The following is a 20,391-nucleotide window of genomic DNA, read 5'->3' as shown; positions in this document are numbered from 1 at the left end:
AGCAGCTGGTGTACGAGAACACCCAGGTCTCGCTGCATATTCCCCTCTCTCAGTTTATAACCGTTCAGATAATCTGCCTTCCTGTGTTGGCTTCCAAAGTGGATAACCTCACATTTATCCACATTATACTGCATCTGCCATGCTCACTCAACTTGTCCTAATCACCCTGAAGCCTCTCTGCATCCTCCTCACAACTCCCCCTCTCACCTAGTTTTGTGTCATCTGCAAATTTGGAGATATTGCATTTAGTTCCCTCATCTAAATCATTAATGTATATTGTGAATAGCTGGGGTCCTAGCACCGATCCCTGCAGTACTTCACTAGTCACCGCCTGCCATTCGGAAAAAGACCCATTTATCCCTACTCTTTGTTTCCTGTCCGCCAACCAATTTTCTGTCCATCACAATACATTACCCCCAATCCCATGTGCTTTAATTTTGCATGCTAATCTCTTATGTGGGACTTTGTGGAAGGCCTTCTGAAATTCCAAATAAACCACCTCCACTGGCTGCCCCTCATCAACTCTACTAGTTACATCCTCGAAGAATTCTAGTAGATTTGTCAAGCATGATTTTCCTTTCCCTGTCTGATTCTACCACTGTTCTCCAAGTGCTCTGCTATAAAATCTTTGATAATGGACTCTAGAATTTTCCCCTCTACCGACGCCAGGCTGACTGGTCTTTCTTCTTCTCTTCTTTGGCCTCCTTGTCTCGGGAGACAATAGGTAAGCGCCTGGAGGTGGTCAGTGGTTTGTGGAGCAGCGCCTGGAGTGGCTATTAAGGCCAATACTAGAGTGACAGACTCTTCCACAGGTGCTGCAGAAAAAATTGGTTGTCGGGGCTGTTACACAGTTGGCTCTTCCCTTGCGCTTCTGTCTTTTTTCCTGCCAACTGCTAAGTCTCTTCGACTCGCCACACTTTAGCTGGTCTATAATTTTTGACTGGTCTGTAATTCCCTGCTTTCTCTCTATCTCCCTTTTTAAATAGTGGGGTTACATTAGCTACCCTCCAATCTGTAGGAACTGTTCCAGAGTCTATGGAATCTTGGAAGCTGACCACCAATGCATCCACTATTTCTAGGGCCACTTCCTTAAGTACTCTGGGATGCATATCATCAGGCTCTGGGGATTTATCGGCCTTCAATCCCATCAATTTCCCCAACACCATTTCTCTACTAGTACTAATTTCTTTCAGTTCCCCTCTCTCACTAAGCCCTATGTTCCCCAACATTTCTGATATGATATTTATGTCCTCCTTTGTGAAGACAGAACCAAAGTATGCATTTAGTTGGTCAGCCATTTTTTTATTCCCCATAATAAATTCCCCTGTTTCTGACTATAAGGGACCTACATTTGTCTTCACCAATCTTTTTCTCTTCACATACCTGTACAAACGTTTACAGTCAGTTTTTATGTTCCACGCAAGCTTGCTCTTGAACTCTATTTTCCCCTTCTTAATCAATCCCTTGGTCCTCCTTTGCTGAATTCTAAACTCCTCCCAATCAAGAACTACTTCTGCTGAAGGAAAAATATCACGAGCTGCCACTTGCTCTCCCACGGTTTGCTGCCCCCCCTCCTCTCTGCTCGCTTGTCCCATTGTGACATCAGTGTGCGGTGATGTCAGGATGTGCATACGTGGATTAATGCTGGCAGTACAACGTGGGCAATTAGACTGCATTGTCAGGAGCTTTGTGCGAGCTGCTCAAAGGCCATACAAGCTACCAGACTTCTGCTGTATGAAATGTCGTTCTCTAATATAAATCAAATTTCAAGTTACTACGTCGTTCTTGTAATCAAATCTATTCAGCTCTGTTTGTTGCATTCATGGAACTCTCATCAATCAGCCCAGCAGTACAGGAACCAAAGGCAAGCACAGCTAGGACCCATACGGGTTCTCATAGCAACACCTTTTACTTGCTGGATATGAGTGGAGTTAAAGGAGATGTTGTTCAATGTGAGAACAGGTTCAGTCAGGCAGAGGATGGGGAGTTGTTGGATCTCCATTCAAGGAAGAAATGGAGAGAATTCAGACTGTCCTGGTGAGGGATGGTGGTGTAGAGGGATTGGACCTCCATGGTGGAAAGGAGATCGTTGGGGCCAGGAAACTGTTAAAGTGGCAGATTTTTTTTATTCATTCGTGGGATGTGGGCATCATTGGCTAGGCCAGCATTTATTGTCCATCCCTAATTGCCATGGAGAAGGTGGTAGTGAGCTGCCTTCTTGAATTGCTGCAATGCTTGAGGTGTAGGTACTCCCACAGTGCTGTTGGGTAGGGGGTTTCTAGGATTTTGACCCAGCGACAATGAAGGAATGACGATTAAAGTTCCAAGTCAATATGGTGTGTGGCTTGGAGGGGAACTTGCTGATGGTGGTGTTCAGGTGTCAGAAGAGTTGCAGATATAGTTGGGAAGAGACTGGACAAGTGGAGAAAATGGAGAGAGTTGAGAGTGTCTTTGAAAGGAGATCCAACAAAGCCCCATCCTCTGCCTGTCTGAATTTGTTCTCTCATTAAACAACTTCTCCTTTAACTCCACTCACTTGCTCCAAATAACAAGTGTTGCTATGGGCATCCATATGGGTCCTAGCTGTGCCTGTGCTTTTTGTGGGATATGTGGAACATTCTATGTTCCAGTCCTACTCAGGACCCCTCCCTCACCTTTTTCCAATACATTGATTATGGGTGCCATTTCCTGCTCACATCCTGAAACAGAAAATTCCATCAACTTTGCTTCCAGTTTGTATTCCTTCCTCGCCTTCATATGGTCCATCTTCAGCTCTTCCCTTCCCTTTCTTGGCTTCTCAGCCAATCCCCAGAAATGTGTATTTGGATTTCCAGAAGGCAGTCGATAAGGTGCCACATAAAAGATCATTGCACAAGATAGGAGCTCACGGTATTGGGGGTAATGTATTAGCATGGATTGAGGATTGGTTAACTCACAGAAGACAGAGAATCGGGATTAATGGGTCTTTTTCAAGTTGGAAAGATGTAACTAGTTGAGTGCCACAAGGATCAGTCCTAGGGCCTCAATTATTTACTATCTATATTAATGACTTGGAGGAGGGGGCAGAGTGTAATATATCCAAATTTGCTGACGATACAAAAATAGGTGGAAGGACATGTTGAGATGAGGACATAAGGAATCTGCAAGGGGATATAGATAGGTTGAGTGAGTGGACAAAAACTTGGCAGATGGAGTTTAGTGTCGGGAAGTGTGAGGTCAAGCACTTTGGTAGGAAGTATCAAAAGGCAGACTATTATTTAAATGGAGAGAGACTCCAAAAAAGTGCAGCACAGAGGCCTCTGGGTGTTCTTCTGCATGAAACACAAAGTTAGCATGCAGGTGCAGCAAGTAATTAAGAAGGAAAATGGAATTTTGGCCTTTATTGCTAGGGGGTTGGAGTTTAAAACTAGGGAAGTCTTGTTACAACTGTACAGGGTGTTGGTGAGGCCGCACCTGGAGTACTGTGTATTGTTTTGGTCCCCGTATTTAAGAAAGAATATACTGGCATTGGAGGCAGTTGAAAAGAGATTCACTAGGCTGATTCCTGGGATGAAGGGATTGACTTATCAAGAACGGGTAAACAGGTTAGGCCTTTATTCGTTAGAGTTTAGAAGAATGAGGGGTGATCTTATTGAAACGTACAAGATTCTGAGGGGGCTTGACAGGGTAGATGTTGAGAATATGTTTCCGCTGGTGGAGGAATCTCAAACTAAGGGACATAGTTACAGAATAAGGGGACACTCATTTAAAACTGAGATACGAAGGAATTTCTTCTCTGAGGGTAGTGAATGTCTGGAATTCTCTACCCCAGAGAGCTGTGGAGGCTCGATCACAAAGTATTTAAAGAGGTGGGAGATAGATTTTTGAAATATCGGGGAGTTGAGGGCTATGAGGAGTTGAGGTCCGGGACAGATCAGCCATGATCTTATTGAATGGTGGGCAGGCTTGAGGGGCAGAATGGCCAGCTCCTCCTATTTCATATGTTCTTATGTCCCAGAGTTGAATAGTCAGATGCCATTCGAAGTTTCCAGGTGAAATTAATGAACAGTCTGTGGTGGGTAGGCATTCAAGGCAATTTGTCTGCAGCAGGCTTTGCACAGCTCTTTCAGCAACAGGTTGTAGCAACAGGTCTATTTAAATTTTAAAGTAGAAGTCCAACAGTAGAAACTTTCTTGAGATTTCAGGAGCTTCCAAAAAAGTACAACAATGCAACAGGACTCTCGCTTGAAGTAGGGATTTTTCAGAGACTGGACAATACCTTCAGTAATGCATGCTTCCTATCAGCAAGAGCAAAGGAGCCTTTCTCCAAAGCAATGATTCTCCACAGAGTGCCGCAACCCCTCTCCCTGGCTCTCGCTCTCGCTCTCCGCCCTCCCTCCCCCGGGCATAGACAGCAACGAGGGTTTTAGCTCCCATACCTTTCGACACGCGATTTCCCAAAGTTCCTTTAACTTAGTGAAGAGATTAGAATTCCCCTTGATACAGGAATTCTTTTTCAAGAGAAAGAGTCTCTGTGCTGCCTTCCTACCTCTGCTAGCAGCAAACTGGTCTTTTGAGTTCTTTGAGAGAATTCTTTTGTTCTGATTGCCAGAACAGTTTCCAGCCAACTGGTCTTTTCTTGCAAAAGAGAAACTAAAAACACTCTAGCAGCCAGTCATGTGATGGTCCTTTCTCTTTGTTGAGTGGCTTGGAAAAACAGATTGCCTAGCGATCTGTGCCCCACCCAGTTCAGCATTCGCTGTTCTCTGAGAAATCCTTTTCTCAGTCTTAAAGGCATCCATCTCTTCCTTTTTAAAAAAAAAAGCACTTGTAACAGCTCGAGGAACAACTTTTGATTAGGCATTTTATAGCCTTCCGAACTCCGCATTGAGTTCAACAATTTTATATCTCAACTTCTGCCCCTACTTTTTTTCTGTTTATTTTGCTTTTTGTTTTGTTTTTGTACAGCAACTCTTGATTCCGATTTTCTCATTTACATGTCTTCTAGATCCATCTTTTGTTTCTTTCCTTGTCCCATTACCATCACCTTTTGCCTTGCACCATTGTCCCTTTCAACAATTAATCTCTCCTGCCTTCAAAACTATTCAAGACCTTTCCTTTGTTTTTCACACCCCCACCCCCTCCCCCCAACTTCCCCACTCCCTTTCCCTACCTCTCGACTTGCCTAACTTTTTCCAGTACTGATGAGAAGTAACTGACCCGAAATGTTGTGTTTCTCTCGCCACAGATGCTGCCAGACCTACTAAGTATTTCCAACATTTTGTTTTTGTTAATTAATTGCAGTCTCTGCAGAAACATCAAGTTTGACTCCTTAGCATTTTACTACCTATTATCGATGCTTTTTTTTAAAAACTGTATACGTTTACCTTTTGTTTTAATTGTGTCTTAATGGGCGGCACAGTGGTGCAGTGGTTAGCACCGCAGGCTCACAGCTCCAGCGACCCGGGTTCAATTCTGGGTACTGCCTGTGTGGAGTTTGCAAATTCTCCCTGTGTCTGCGTGGGTTTTCTCCGGGTGCTCCGGTTTCCTCCCACAGCCAAAAGACTTGCAGGTTGGTAGGTAAATTGGCCATTATAAATTGCCCCTAGTATAGGTAGGTGGTAGGGAAATATAGGGACAGGTAGGGATGTGGTAGGAATATGGGATTAGTGTAGGATTAGTATAAATGGGTGGTTGATGGTCGGCACAGACTCGGGCCGAAGGGCCTGTTTCAGTGCTGTATCTCTAAATAAAAAATGAATTAAAAAATAAAATTAAAAAACCTTTCAGCTTTTATTTTACCAAATCCTTACTGTGGCAAAATGGTTTTTTTAAAAATCCTGTGACACAAAACTGCTCATTATTTGATCTGCCTCCAGTTTTAGTATTCTTCACAAAAATCAAGTAATGAACCAATTTTTAAAAAAGTCTTGGATCAATTTAGGAAATTCTTCTGACACACCCCCTTTCTCTTCCCCCCCCCCCCCCCCCCAAAAAAAAGTCCTGAATGCAATCAAGCAAGGTCCACGTGTCATGGTAATGATACTGGTCCCAGTTAACATATCTAGCTTCTGGCAGTGTCAGCTCGATTATGTACTCAAATCTCCGATGTGGAGCTTGAACGCACAATTTTCTGATTCAGAGATGTGAGTGTTATGACTGAGCCAAGGCAAACAAATATGTGTGATTTATAACAGGAAAAATTGCAAATAGGGCATTAGAAATATAATTTAGAACAGCTTTCAGCAAACATTTCTTTCAAAGCAAAATGTGTTAATTCTGTTTTAGCACTCCCACCTGTACAAAACCTCAGTGCTTACCCTCAGGATGGTCAGTTGGTGGTGGAGTGGAAGCCTCCTGTTTCTGCAGTGATAGAGTGGTGTGAAGAGTCCAGCAAGGATTTATGTCCTGGTCCGTTATATTGGCAACGTGAGCAAAAAACTACAAACAAGACTTTTTTAAAAGGTGTGTGTTCCTGTCATTTTGGCTTCATTTATAGTATTTGGTATTTGAATGGCAGGTGTGCAATGTGATTGCCTATCAATTCTTTTATTACTTTGTTCGTGGCTCTGTGCTAGGATGTAGGAGTGATTTTCCACATTTGTGCTTCTGGTATGTAGCTTTACGGGCTGAGAAGGGCATATTGGAAATTTAAGTTCAAATTGTGCACAATTATACAGTCTGTATTTTAATTGGTTAGAAAATTGTGCACAGCGCGTTCATCTAAGTTTATCCTAAAAAAGGCACTGTTAAAGGATATTATTTATTGATCATTAGATGTTCTATCCCTCAATATCAATTAGGATCTTAAACATTGAGCTCATGTTTTCATAGATTTAGTAAGTATATGGTACAAGCAATGTACCTAATCATAGAGTTAATCATATAGTGCTTCCAAGCACATCTGCTGATTGTGAGTTTCAACAATGTTCTTGGTGGGGACTATACTGCCTTTTAAATTAATCTACTTTAACAGTATTCTAGCAATGAATTATAAGTATTCTAACGTGTTTTATTTATTTACATCTGGTTAAGTTTTCCATTCTTTAGTTTCCCAAGAACATTCCTTGCTCAATAGTGTTGGCAGATAATGCCAATTTTTTGTCACCCAATACCCTATTGGCTACTTGAGGATACTTTGAATTGGCTTTCTCTATTATTTTAACTCTCCTATGGAATTACCTCCCTGCTAAAAAGGTACTCACTTTGTGTATATAAATGTATTGCATCAACTTGGATATCTAACTGATTTTGGAGTTGTTGAGGGAGGGTCGGAGAAACAGGAAAGCAATGGTCCTCTGTCCCCTTTCATTTCTTAATTTCATTACATGTAGCCTGCAATTTAATACATCAATGTGGCGTAAGTACTTAACCAATTGGTAGTATAGATGTTGAAGTAATATAGATAACTGTTTAATTTCATCTGTTACTTCTACAGATAATGTTATGCCATTCAAGCGCTATAGGATAACTGTTTATCCTATGTACAGTGGTCGTCCAGGAGCTCCGCTTTCAAAGCTGACATATCTACAGCAGGATCGTATGTACACACTAATTACACTAACTATACAATGCAGAACAAATTTGTATACAATAGCTTAACTGCTAAAATATATTACTGCAATGTTTATATGATTAATTCATCTGCATATTCAGTCCATGGTATATATTGAAACATACTATAGAAGGAAGCTGGCTAGCACATTGCCCTTTCATCTCTGGGACCTGACTAACAATTCCTCAGATTGTTAGGCTGACAAATTTCTCAGTAAAGAACATCCTAATTGAAATGAGTTTGAACCCTGTTCTTATTAGGCACAAGTTGATTGCATAAAACTGTCAAAATTTACCAGTTACACTAAATTGACATAAGAAATGGAAAATTTGCTGATAATTAAATAATATGGTACTTTTCTGAGATTGGAGGTTAAGGTGCATTTTGGGAGAAAGTGTGTGTAGAACTTCTACTGTGCATTTGTTTCATGTTGTATCTCGCCTGGAAGACCCTGATGTCTAACGTGGCAAAGTATGATAAAGTTAGTACTGATCTTTCCCTAATGAGTACGAAATTAACAATGCCTGATTATTAACAAATAAGCTTAGCAAGATAATTAGAATAAAGAAGTTTGGACACAAAAGGCCAGAAAACATAGGATTACTTTTATAACATGAAAGCTTTGTACTGTACAAACTGGTTAAAAACTGAATTCTCCTGTTTCATAGGTCCAGTAAATGGTCCTTTAGTTCATCTCAAACATGTGGGAAAAAAAGAAGTTGAATTGATGTGGAATGAAATTCCTGTAAATGAACAGCGTGGTTTCATCACAAATTACACCATATTTTACAAGAGTGGCAATGCAAATGAATCAAGTAAGCAAAAAGAGGTCTTTTCAACAACACTTTACACTTGTTGCTTTAAGTGAAATGTCGACAGTGTAATGGTTTCAGAAGATTCTTCAATTGGAGGACTAGATTGCCATTTTAGAAATACTGAAATTACAATGTATGAAATATTTTGATATATCCTGCAAGATTCAGCTTTAAACATTACAAGCTATGCATGTACTTTAAGTATTTAGAAAATCACGTTCTGCTTTTAAAGTAATTAAAGTATATATGTTTAATCTTGATTTAAAAGTTTTACTGTTTAAAACTGGGATTTTACACTGCCAGGAGAACTGTGTGAAAGTATTAAAGGGAATTGTTTCTAAAAGTAATATACCTGCAGCCTGAGTAGGGATAAAATTACTTTGCCTTTCCTCTAAGTTACTGTAGCAGTTATTACTCTGCTGTCCCAGTAAAAATAGAATCCTATTTTGACATGTACACTATTGAAATATCATAGGATTATTTTGTCTTACTGTACTAAAGTGACCGAATTTTGTGAAGAAAATTGAGATTGCAGGCAAGTAAAACAATGAAGGCGATAATATTTTTGAGGTAGCATTTTTAAACTATTAAAGCACTTGTAAATTCTGTCTTCAGTCATAGAGCCATAGAGTTATACAGCACAGAATCAGGCCCTTCAGCCCATCGTGTCTGTGCCGGCCATCCAGCACCTAATTATTCTAATCCCATATTCCTGCACTTGGCCCGTAGCCTTGTATGCTATGGCGTTTCAAGTACTCATCTAAATGACATCTAAAAGTCAGTCGCCTTTTTTTGAATTGGAATGGCAAATACTGTAAATGCTTAACTAATTACAGTGGAAAGGTGTGAAAACTTTTCCCCACTACGTGCATAAAAGAATTTTTAGATGAATGAGGAAAGAATAGTGTCAGGAAATATATGGTAGAAGAACAATTTGGTGGTGTTTTCTGACTGTAACAATTATGCAATCAGTTCAAGGGAGCAGAGTCAGAATGTTGAATGTGAAGTGATAGTTATTAAACAGTGTAAAACTCTGTCTTCTCCTTCAGTAATTGTGCAGTTAGTAAGATTCTAGCTCTTCAGCCAGCACAGGCACAGTGGGCCAAATGATGACCTCCTGTGCCATGAATTTTTCTGTTATCTTACTGAATGGTAACTGATGTCATCCCAGCTGCAATGTTCACAGCATTTCCCAAACTGGGTATTGGAATATGGGCCCAAAATTTGCTGAAGACAGCCCCATAGGTTAGTCATTTTCTTCACCTTTCAGCTCAAAAGTTTTTTGCACTGCAAATTTCTGGAAGTGCAAGCTGCTAATGAGGCAGCTGGGGCCATGGGGAGTGATGAAACCAACAGGTTGTCTCCTTAACTAAAGAGATTTAAGGTTTGAAAAAAGAACGGAGGAACAATGGAGATGGAAATGGGGTGAATTAGAGTCAAATTAGTTACAGAAAGAGAACTAAAATTGGATTCAAAGTGATGAAAAAAAAGGAAAAGTAAGAAAAGTTAAATCACTCAAAATTCAAAACATTTTAAATCTCTAACAATAATTTACTACCTGCAAGTTGAGACCCCACAATTTCAATTGTTCCCTTTCTGGGCCAGAGAGGTTGGGCTGAATTTTGTGTAGCCGGCAGGGGTCCTGACATAGAGCCAAAAAGGCAAGGGGAAACCTGGCTTGGCCTTTTGGAGATGCCCCCCGCCCAGACACAATTTAACAGCACTTGGGCACTTAACTGCCCAGTGCCATGGTCTGCGTTCCTTTTAGGACAGGGATCCTGCTTCCAAGCGCTGGTGGCCTTTGCCACCAGGGCCCCACCCCCCCCCCCTCAGGCCATAGATTGCCCACAAAGGAAGGTCCCCACCACCACCTTCCAAGCCTGGAGGGAGGCTATCTTGTTTTCTCCCATTAGCTAGTGTATTTTCAGTGGCAGGAAGAGGCCCTTAATGGCCACTTAAGGGCCTCAATTGGCCTCTGGGCAGGAAGGCTGCCTTCTGTCTTTCCCACCCCCGATTTAATCGCAGGGCAAAGGGAAGGCAATGGGCACTCCACCCCTGCCTTCCGTTGCTATTTTATGGGCCCCCACCCGCCTTGCATCCCATCTCTGAGTTCCAGAAAATTCTGCCTGTTGCATGACATTGCAAGAACATAAATCTTGACAATATAAAGGGTGCTTACGCTATTTAGAACTTAACTGTAACTTCCTGTAGCACCCATAATGTCAGTTATTTTTACACACAATCCGACCAGTATGTGTTTTAATCCTCTGCATTAATGACAGTTTCTACCCACTGCTTTCACTTTCCCTTACGCATTGTGTGCATCTCTTCAATTGGTTTAGTTTTGATTTTATAGAAATTTCACAAGTTGTTTCTAATTCTTTTTAATTTCCAGGTATTGTTGTTGATGCAAAGTATCGAGAGCTCGTGCTGAATTCATTAACTGGCAATACCTTGTATGTAATACGTGTCATGGCATCAACAGTGAAAGGAGGCACAAACAGCTCTGAAATTAATTTCACTACTTTAAATTTTGGTGAGTTATTAACTAGGTAAAAATGTTACCATCAAATTAAATATGTTACTGAATAATCAGTGGAAACTTGCATTCTAAAGGCAACATTAACTGAGGTACCAATTCATTTAATAGGTATTCGGAAATAGAAATTGCTAGTTTGTCGGCACAGTTTAAACTGGGATTTCTGTATGTGTAATTATTTGTCAGAGCTGCAATTGATTCATATTGGATTAGAGCAGAGTTGACAAAGTCACTTTATTTGGTGGACCTTATCTGGCAGCCTGCCAGTTTCAACAAAAGGTATTTGAACACACTGGGGTTTTGCTCATTTTGTGTGTGTAAAATTGGTGGTATATACCAAATTTCTGGGTATTGGGTTCTGGACCCAAAATAAGCCTTGAGGTCCAAATTTTGAATGAACCTGTGACCATACGAATTAGGAGCAGAAGTAGGCCTTTCAGCCAGTCAAGCCTGCTCCACCATTTAACAAGATTAGAATTAGAATTAGAATTAGAATATTACAGCGCAGTACAGGCCCTTCGGCCCTCGATGTTGCGCCGATCATCTGACCTACACTATTCCATTTACATCCATATGTCTATCCAATGACCACTTAAATGCCCTTAAAGTTGGCGAGTCTACTACTGTTGCAGGCAGGGCGTTCCACGCCGATCATAGCTGATCCGTTTCTGTCTCGAATTCCACACTCTCATCTACCCCGATAATCTTAGATTCTTGTTAGGCAAGGGAATCAATCTACCTCCATCTTAAAAATATTCAATGACCCCGCCTCCACCACCTTCTGAGGCAGCGAGTTCCGAAGTCGCACAGCCCTCAGAGAAAAAAATTTCTCATCGTCTCTGTCCTAAAAGGGCGACACCTAATTTTAAAACAGTGCCCCCTGGTCTGGACTCGACCACAAGAGGAAACATCGCCTTCACATTCACCCTGTCAGGACCGTTCAGGATCTTTTATAAACTTAAATCAAGTCTCCCCTCACTCTTCTAAACTCCAATGAAAACAAGCCCAGTCTGTCCAAACTTTCCTGACCAGACAACCCACTCATTCCAGGTATCAATCTAGTAAACCTCCACTGAACCGCCTCCAACGCATTCACATCCTTCCTTAAATAAGGAGACCAAAATTGCACACAGTATTCGAGATGTGATCTCCCCAATGTCCTGTATAACTGAAGCATAACATCCTTACTTTCATTTTCAGTTCCTCTCATAATAAAGGATAGCATTCCATTAGCCTTCTTTATTACTTGCTGTCCCTGTATACTAACTTTTTGTGACTCATGCACTAGAACACCTAGATCCCTCTGAATCATGGAATTCTGCAGTCATTCTCCATTTAAGAAATACTCTGCTTTTTTTTATTCTTCCTGCCAAAGTGAACAACTTCACATTTTCCCACATTATACTCACCATCTGCCAGATTTTTGCCCACTCACTCAACCAACCTATGTAGGTCTACAACCTCCTTATATCCTCTTCACAACATACTTTCCTACCTGTCTTTGTGTCATCTGCAAATTTAGCTACCATGCCATCGCTCCCCTCATCTAAGTCATTGATATAAATTGTAAAAAGTTGAGGCCTCAGCACAGACCCCCTGCGGGACTCCAATTGTCACATCCTACCAATCAGAAAAGGACCCATTTATGCATACACTCTGTTTTCTGCCAGCCAGCCAATCTTCTATCCATGCTAATATGTTACCCCCTACACCATAAGCTCCTGCATTGCACAATAACCTTTTATGTGGCACCTTGTCAGATGCTTTCTGGAAATCCAAAAATAGTATGTCAACAGGCCCCCCTTTATCCATAGTGCATGTTATTCCTTCAAAGAACTCCAATAAATTGGTTAAACATGATTTCCCTTTCACAAAACCATGCTGACTATTCCCAATTACCTTGAGTTTTTCTAAGTGCCCAGCTATAACCTCCTTAATGATCGATTCTAACACCTTCCCCACTATAGACATCAAGCTAACTGGTCTATAGTTAGCTGTTTTCTGCATCCTCCTTCCCCCCCCCCCCCCCCCCTCCCCCTTATCAGAGGGGTTATATTTGCTACTTTCTAGTCTGATGGAACCTTTCCAGAATCTAGCGAATTTTGAAAATTAACACCAACGCAATAACTACCTGCTTAGTTACCTCTTTGAAGACCCTAGGATGAAGCCCATCAGAACCCTGGGACTTGTCAGCCCACAGCTCCATTAGTTTGGTCAGTACCGCTTCTCCGGTGATACTAATTTCACCAAGTTCCTTTCTTCCTTCCACCTCCTGATTTATAGTTATTACTGGAATGTTTTTAGTATCCTCTTTAGTGAAGACAGAAGCAAAATATTTGTTTACTTCATCCGCCATTTCCTTATTATCTACCGTTAACTCCCCATTCTCACTCTCTAGAGGACCATCACTCACTTTACTTACTCCTTTCCTTTTTAAATATCTGTATAAACTCTTGCTATCCGTTTTTACATTTCCAGTTAGCTTCCTCTCATACTCTAATTCTTTCTCCTGATTAGCCATTTAGTCATTCTCTGCCGTTCTTGATATTCTGACCAATCATCTGACCTGCCACTCATCTTTGCACAATTATATGCTTTTTACTTAAGTTTGATGCTTTCCTTAACTTCTTTAGTTAACCACAGATGGTGGATCCTCCCTTACACCCTCCTGCACCCCTTTCCCTCCACCCCTTCCCACCGCACCCCTCCCCCTCGCACCCACTCCCTTCCCCCACAACTCCTCCCACCAGCATCCACCTATCCCTGAGCAGGGGCCCTAACAACCCCACTGCCTTGTGGGCATCTCGGGAGAGACCAAAGCTAAGGGAATAAACCCTAACAGAAAATCCAGAGCAGAACCCCAAAGGCGATCACGTGTCACCTTTGGCATGTTTCCAGCAGTTCCTGCAGCCATACCGGTGCCAAACGTCATGCTCTGCGCTCCTTTGGACCCCACCAGGAAGGCCGAGAGGGGGGTTTTGACGCTTGGGCAACTCACAACCTCCATACATTCGCCCAGGCATGCACCATGGAGAGGTCACTCCATAGTCGCCTCACAGCGACCAAAACAACACGGAAGGCAGCAGTTACGGGTTATCAGTCCAGCTCAATTGGCGTAGAGATTGGGCGCCACAGGTTGCCTTTGTCGGTGGGAGAGCTCATCGCATCTCACTGGACAGCCACTGCCCGCCTCAAACTGGGCAGCCCCCGGTCAGTAAGGTTCTGTCCCGCCACAGTCTACCTGCTTCAATGGGTGCTTGGAGCTCAGGGTCATTGTCCGACAAGTGGACTGTAACACTGCACCAAACAGCACGACAAGAAAAGGAAAGAAGGTGCCAGCCCTTCGTTTTGCAAGCTGGAACGTTAGAACTATGTGTCCTGGCCTGCCGGAAGACCTTACACAAATCATCGATTCTCGGAAGACCGCCATCATTAACAACAAGCTCAGTAGACTCAATGTGGACATTGCAGCACTTCAGGAGACACGCCTCCCTGCGAGTGGATCCCTAAGAGAGCAAGACTACACCACCTTCTGGCAGGGTAGGGATCCTGAAGAACCAAGACAGCATGGAGTGGGCTTCGCCATCAGAAACCCTTTGCTCAGCAGGATAGAGCCACCTTCAAATGGCTCGGAACGCATACTGTCCATCCGACTGTTCACCGCCTCTGGTTCAGTACACCTACTCAGCATCTATGCTCCCTACCTGAAGCTAAAGACCAGTTCTACGAGGAACTCCATAATATCATTAGTCGCATCCCCAACACCGAACACCTATTCCTGCTGGGGGATTTTAATGCCAGGGTTGGGGCCGACCATGACTCATGGCCTTCCTGCCTTGGGCGCTATGGCATTGGAAGGATGAATGAGAATGGACAGAGACTGCTTGAGTTGTGTACCTATCATAACCTCTGCATCACCAACTCGTTCTTTCATACTAAACCTTGTCACCAGATTTCTTGGAGGCACCCAAGATCACGTCGTTGGTACCAGCTGGGCCTCATCGTCACAAGGCGAGCCTCTTTAAACAGCGTTCAAATCACACGCAGCTTCCACAGTGTGGACTATGACACCGACCACTCTCTGGTGTGCAGCAAGGTTAGACTCAAACCAAAGAAGCTGCACCGCTCCAAGCAGAAGAGCCACCCGCGCATCAACACTAGCAGAATTTCTCATCCATAGCTGTTACATAAGTTTCTAAATTCACTTGAAAAAGCCCTTCAAAACACTCCTACAGGGGATGCAGAGACCAAGTGGGCCCACATCAGAGACGCCATCTATGACTCAGCAATGACCGCCTATGGCAAAGGTGTGAAGCGGAATGCAGACTGGTTTCAAACTCACTTTGAAGAGCTGGAATCTGTCATAGCTGCCAAGCTACATAGCTGCTGAACTACAAGAAAGCCCCCAGCGAGTTAACTTCCGTAGCACTTAAAGCAGCCAGAAGCGCTGCACAAAGAACAGCCAGGCGCTACGCAAATGACTACTGGCAACACCTATGCAGTCATATTGAGCTGGCCTCTGACACCGGAAACATCAGAGGAATGTACGATGGCATTAAGAGAGCTTTTGGGTCAACTGCGGCGCAGTGGTTAGCACCGCAGCCTCACAGCTCCAGTGACCCAGGTTCAATTCTGGGGACTGCCTGTGTGGAGTTTGCAATGTTCTCCCTGTGACCGCGTGGGTTTCCACCGGGTGCTCCGGTTTCCTCCCACAGCCAAAAACTTGCAGGTTGATAGGTAAATTGGCCATTGTAAATTGCCCCTAGTGTAGGTTGGTGGTAGGAGAATTGAGGGAATGTGGGGATGTGGTACGGAGTATGGGGTTAATGTAGGATTAGTATAAATGGGTGGTTGTTGGTCGGCACACTCGGTGGGCCGAAGGGCCTGTTTAAGTGCTGTATCTCTAAATAAATAAATAAGATTCCCCCCCTCGCCCCCCCCCCCCCCCTCAAATTTAAATCAGGGGACACAATCACTGACCAACGCAGGCAAATGGACTGCTGGGTGGAGCACTACCTAGAACTGTTCTCCAGGGAAAATGTTGTCACTGAGACCGCCATCAATGCAGCCCAGTCTCTGCCAGTCATGGATGAGCTGGACGTACAGCCAACAAAATCGTAACTCAGTGATGCCATTGATTCTCTAGCCAGTGGAAAAGCCCCTGGGAAAGACAGCATTGCCCCTGAAATAATCCAGAGTGCCAAGCCTGCTATACTCTCAGCACTCTACGAACTGCTTTGCTTGTGCTGGGATGAGGGAGCAGTACCACAGGACATGCGCGATGCCAATATCATCACCCTCTATAAGAACAAGGTTGACAGCGGTGACTGCAACAACTACCGTGGAATCTCCCTGCTCAGTATAGTGGGGAAAGTCTTCGCTCGAGTCGCTTTAAACAGGCTCCAGAAGCTGGCTGAGCGTGTCTACCCTGAGGCTTTCGAGCAGAGAGATCCACCATTGACAGGCTGTTCTCCCTTCGCCAGCTACAGGAGAAATGCCATGAACAACAGATGCCCCTTTATGTTGCTTTCATTGATCTCACCCAAGCCTTTGACCTCGTCGCAGACGTGGTCTCTTCAGACTACTAGCAAAGATCAGATGTCCACCAAAGCTACAAAGTATCATCACCTCATTCAATGACAATATGAAAGGCACAATTCAGCATAGCGGTGCCTCATCAGACCCCTTTCCTATCCTGTGTGTTGTGAAACAGGGCTGTGTTCTCGCACCTACACTGTTTGGGATCTTCCTCTCCCTGCTGCTCTCACATGCATTCAAGTCAGAAGAAGGAATTTTCCTCCACACAAGATCAGGTGGCGGGTTGTTCAACCTTGCCTGTCTAAGAGTGAAGACCAAAGGACGGAAAGTCCTCAACAGGGAACTCCTCTTTGCTGACGATGCTGCATTAACATCTCACACTGAAGAGTGTCTGCAGAGACTCATTGACAGGATTGCAGCTGCCTGCAACGAATTTGGCCTAACCATCAGCCTCAAGAAAACGAACATCATGGGACAGCACGTCAGAAATGCTCCATCCATCAATATCGGCGACCACGCTCTGGAAGTGTTTCAAGAGTTCACCTACCTAGGCTCAACTATCACCAGTAACCTGTGCCTCGATGCAAAAATCAACAAGCGCGTGGGAAAGACTTCCACTGCTATGTCCAGACTGGCCAAGAGAGTGTGGGAAAATGGCGCACTGACACAGAACACAAGTCTGAGTGTATCAGGCCTGTGTCCTCAGTACCTTGCTCTACGGCAGCGAGGCCTGGACAATGTATGTCAGCCAAGAGTGACGTCTCAATTCATTCCATCTTCACTGCTTCCGGAGAATCCTTGGCATCAGGTGGCAGGACCGTATCTCCAACACAGACGTCCTCGAGGCGGCCAACATCCCCAGCATATACACCCTACTGAGCCAGCGGTGCTTGAGATGGCTTGGCCATGTGAGCTGCATGGAAGATGGCAGGATCCCCAAGGATACATTGTACAGTGAGCTCGTCGCTGGTATCAGATCCACCGGCCGTCCATGTCTCCGCTTTAAAGACATCTGCAAACAAGACATGAAGTCCTGTGACATTGATCGCAAGTCGTGGGAGTCAGTTGCCAGTGATCGCCAGAGCTGGCGGGCAGCCATAAAGGCGGGGCTAAAGTGTGGCGAGTCAAAGAGACTTAGCAGTTGGCAGGAAAAAAGACAGAAGCGCAAGGGGAGAGCCAACTGTGTAACAGTCCCGACAACCAATTTTATCTGCAGCACCTGGGGAAAAGTCTGTCACTCTAGAATTGGCCTTTATAGCCACTCCAGGTGCTGCTTCACAAACCACTGACCACCTCCAGGCGCTTACCCATTGTCTCTCGAGACAAGGAGACCAAAGAAGGAGAAGGAATATACTTATTCTGAGTTTTCCGAAATATCCCCTTAAATGTCTGCCACTGCTTCTCTATTGATCTATCTCCTAGCCTAGTAACCCAGTTCACTTCAGCTAGCTCAGCATTCATGCCCACATAGTTGCCCTTATTTAGTTTAAAATGCTAGTCTTAGACGCACTCCTCTCTCTTTCAAACTGGATGTAAAATTCAATCATATTGTGGTCGCTGTTACCTAGAGGTGCCTTTACTCTGAGGTCATTAATCAATCCTGTCATGTTACACAATGCCAAGTCTAATAAAACCAGCACTCTGGTTGGTTCCAGAACATGCTGCTCTAAGAAAGTATCTCGAAAGCATTCTATGAACTTCTCATCCAGGCTATTATTGCCAATCTGATTTTTCCAGTTTATATGTAGGTTAAAATCACCCATGATTATTGCCATCCCTTTATCACAAGCACCCAGTCTTCTTGGATACTTCCACCTATATTGTGGTTACTGTTAGGGGGCCTGTAGACCACTCCCACTAGTGACCTCTTTCCCCTACTATTCCTCATCTCCACCCAAATCGATTCTACATCCTGATCTCCTGAACCAAGGTCATCTCTAACTATTGCACCTGTGCCATCCTTGATTAACAGTGCTACCCCTCCACCTTTACCTAGCTTCCTATTCCTGTTGAGTGTTCTATACCCCTCAATATTGAGGACCCAATCCTGGTCATCCTGCAGCCATGTCTCTGTAATGGCTATCAGATAGTCTTTATTTACTTCAATGTGCGCTATCAGTTTGTCTACTTTATGAATACTACATGCAATCAGATACAGAGCCTTTAATTTTGTCTTTTTGTTATCTTTGTAACATCTAGTCCTGACTGTTGGTGTGTTCTTAGGTTTTTTTCTCTCCGTCCCTTCCTGCCATTCTCTGACTTTCATTTCCCATATTACTATTCTGCTCTCCTGCCTTGACTCTACCCCTTGATTTACTATGTCTACCCAAGCATGATCCCTCTTCCCCCTTGTTTAGTTTAAAGCCCTCTCTACTTCCCTAGTGATATGGTTTGCCAGAGGACTGCTCCCAGCATGGTTCAGGTGCAGACTGTCCCAACAATACAGCCCCCACTGTCCCCAGTACCAGTACGGGTGCCAGTGCCCCACGAACCGAAACCCACTTCTCCCACCAGTCTTTGAGCTACGTATTTATTTCACTAATCGTATGTGCCCTCTGCCAATTGGCACGTGGCTCAGGTAATAATCCAGAGATTATTATTTGAGGTTCTGCTCTTCAATTTGTTGCCTAACTCCTCATACTGTTTAAGCAGAGCCTCTTTCCTAGTCCTACCTATATCGTTGGTACCTACATGGACCACAACAACTGGATCCTCCCCCTCCCTGTCCAAGTTCCCATGCAGCCCTTCGCAGATGTCCTGAACCCTGGCACCAGGCAGACAACACAGTCTTCTGTACTCTCACTCTCGGCTGCACAGAACCGTGTCGATCTCCCTCACTATATTATCCCCTACTACCACTACATTCCTTTTAGCTACCCCCACTTGAATGGCTTCCTGTACCACAGTGCCATGGTCAGTCTGCTCATCCACCTTGCAGATGTCACTTTCATCCACACAGGTTGAGAGCACCTTAAACCTATTTGATAATTGCAAAGTCTGAGGCTCCTCCTACTGTCTCTTAATCCTTTTACTGGCCTCATTCTCAGTCACATCCTCCTGTCCCTCACTGCAGATCAAAACAGATGACCCTGTTCTAAGAGGCGTGACGTTCCCCTGGAACAAAGTGTCCAGGTATTTCTCCCCTTCCCTTATGTTGCAAGGTGTTTGCAGTTCAGCTTCCAGATCAGTAATCCTGCTCTGGAATTCCTCTTGCTGCCTATGCTTTCTGCAGATGCGTTTGTCCTGGATCGCCTTGGCATTCAGGAGCTCCCACATACCACAGCTGCAACATAACACCTGTCCTGCCATTGTTACTTATGCTATTAGTTAATTTACTTTAATTACTTTCTTAATTAACTTGGAATAATTCCTAAGTATCTAGAATTTACTGTGCTTATTAAATGCTTGTACCGCCTTCAACTAAAGTTGTATTTTTCTTGATTACACAGATATGTAGACCTTCCTCCTGGTACTAGACCTTACCAATGCGAATAAAGCTTGACAATTCTAATAAACCTTACTACTATTAGTAGACCTTACAAATACCAATAAATGCTGATAATACCTAATGCAGCTTATGTATTAAGTTGTCTGAATTTGAGTGGATATACTCCCTGCTTTTCTCTGTCTCTGGTCTCCGACTCTGTCCTTTCGGCGTGCTTTTTAAAGCTCTGCTCCCGCTGTGTCAGTCTCTCTGGCCTGGATGAGATCCGAAGCAAGGAGCCAATAGTTGAGACGGAGCCATCAGGCCAGAGGTTATCTGTGGGGTTCGCTGCTCTGAGAGGAGCAGCAGCTTGTAGCTGCTGCATGCGCAGCTCCCCTCCTGTCCGAGCCTGACGTGAATGGTGGCGGTTGGAGCTTGCAACATAAAGCCGGGGGTGTGCAATAACCCACGTACCATTAATCCTCAGTCTTCGAGCCCTTGTTCCTCATTCACCCATGAGTGAAAATAGTCTTTGGCTAAT

General features: G+C 43.8%; 1 protein-coding gene across 11 annotated transcripts in view; it reads left to right on the top strand.

The window, feature by feature from the left end:
- il6st (interleukin 6 cytokine family signal transduce) overlaps positions 1 to 20,391 on the top strand; it is a 116,640-nt gene that overhangs the window by 77,620 nt on the left and 18,629 nt on the right. For all 11 annotated transcript variants that reach the window (XM_068033353.1, XM_068033361.1, XM_068033332.1 and 8 more), the window contains 4 exons: positions 6,268 to 6,444; positions 7,418 to 7,519; positions 8,203 to 8,349; positions 10,745 to 10,885. In XM_068033353.1, coding sequence (XP_067889454.1) covers positions 6,268 to 6,444; positions 7,418 to 7,519; positions 8,203 to 8,349; positions 10,745 to 10,885 — 567 coding nt within the window. The remainder of the gene's footprint in view (positions 1 to 6,267; positions 6,445 to 7,417; positions 7,520 to 8,202; positions 8,350 to 10,744; positions 10,886 to 20,391) is intronic.

The sequence above is a fragment of the Heterodontus francisci genome, chromosome 1, assembly GCF_036365525.1.
Source record: "Heterodontus francisci isolate sHetFra1 chromosome 1, sHetFra1.hap1, whole genome shotgun sequence".
In the NCBI taxonomy this organism is placed as follows: Eukaryota; Metazoa; Chordata; class Chondrichthyes; order Heterodontiformes; family Heterodontidae; genus Heterodontus; species Heterodontus francisci.
Note: the sequence above shows the minus strand (reverse complement) of the source record. Positions and strands in the feature narration are given on the sequence as shown.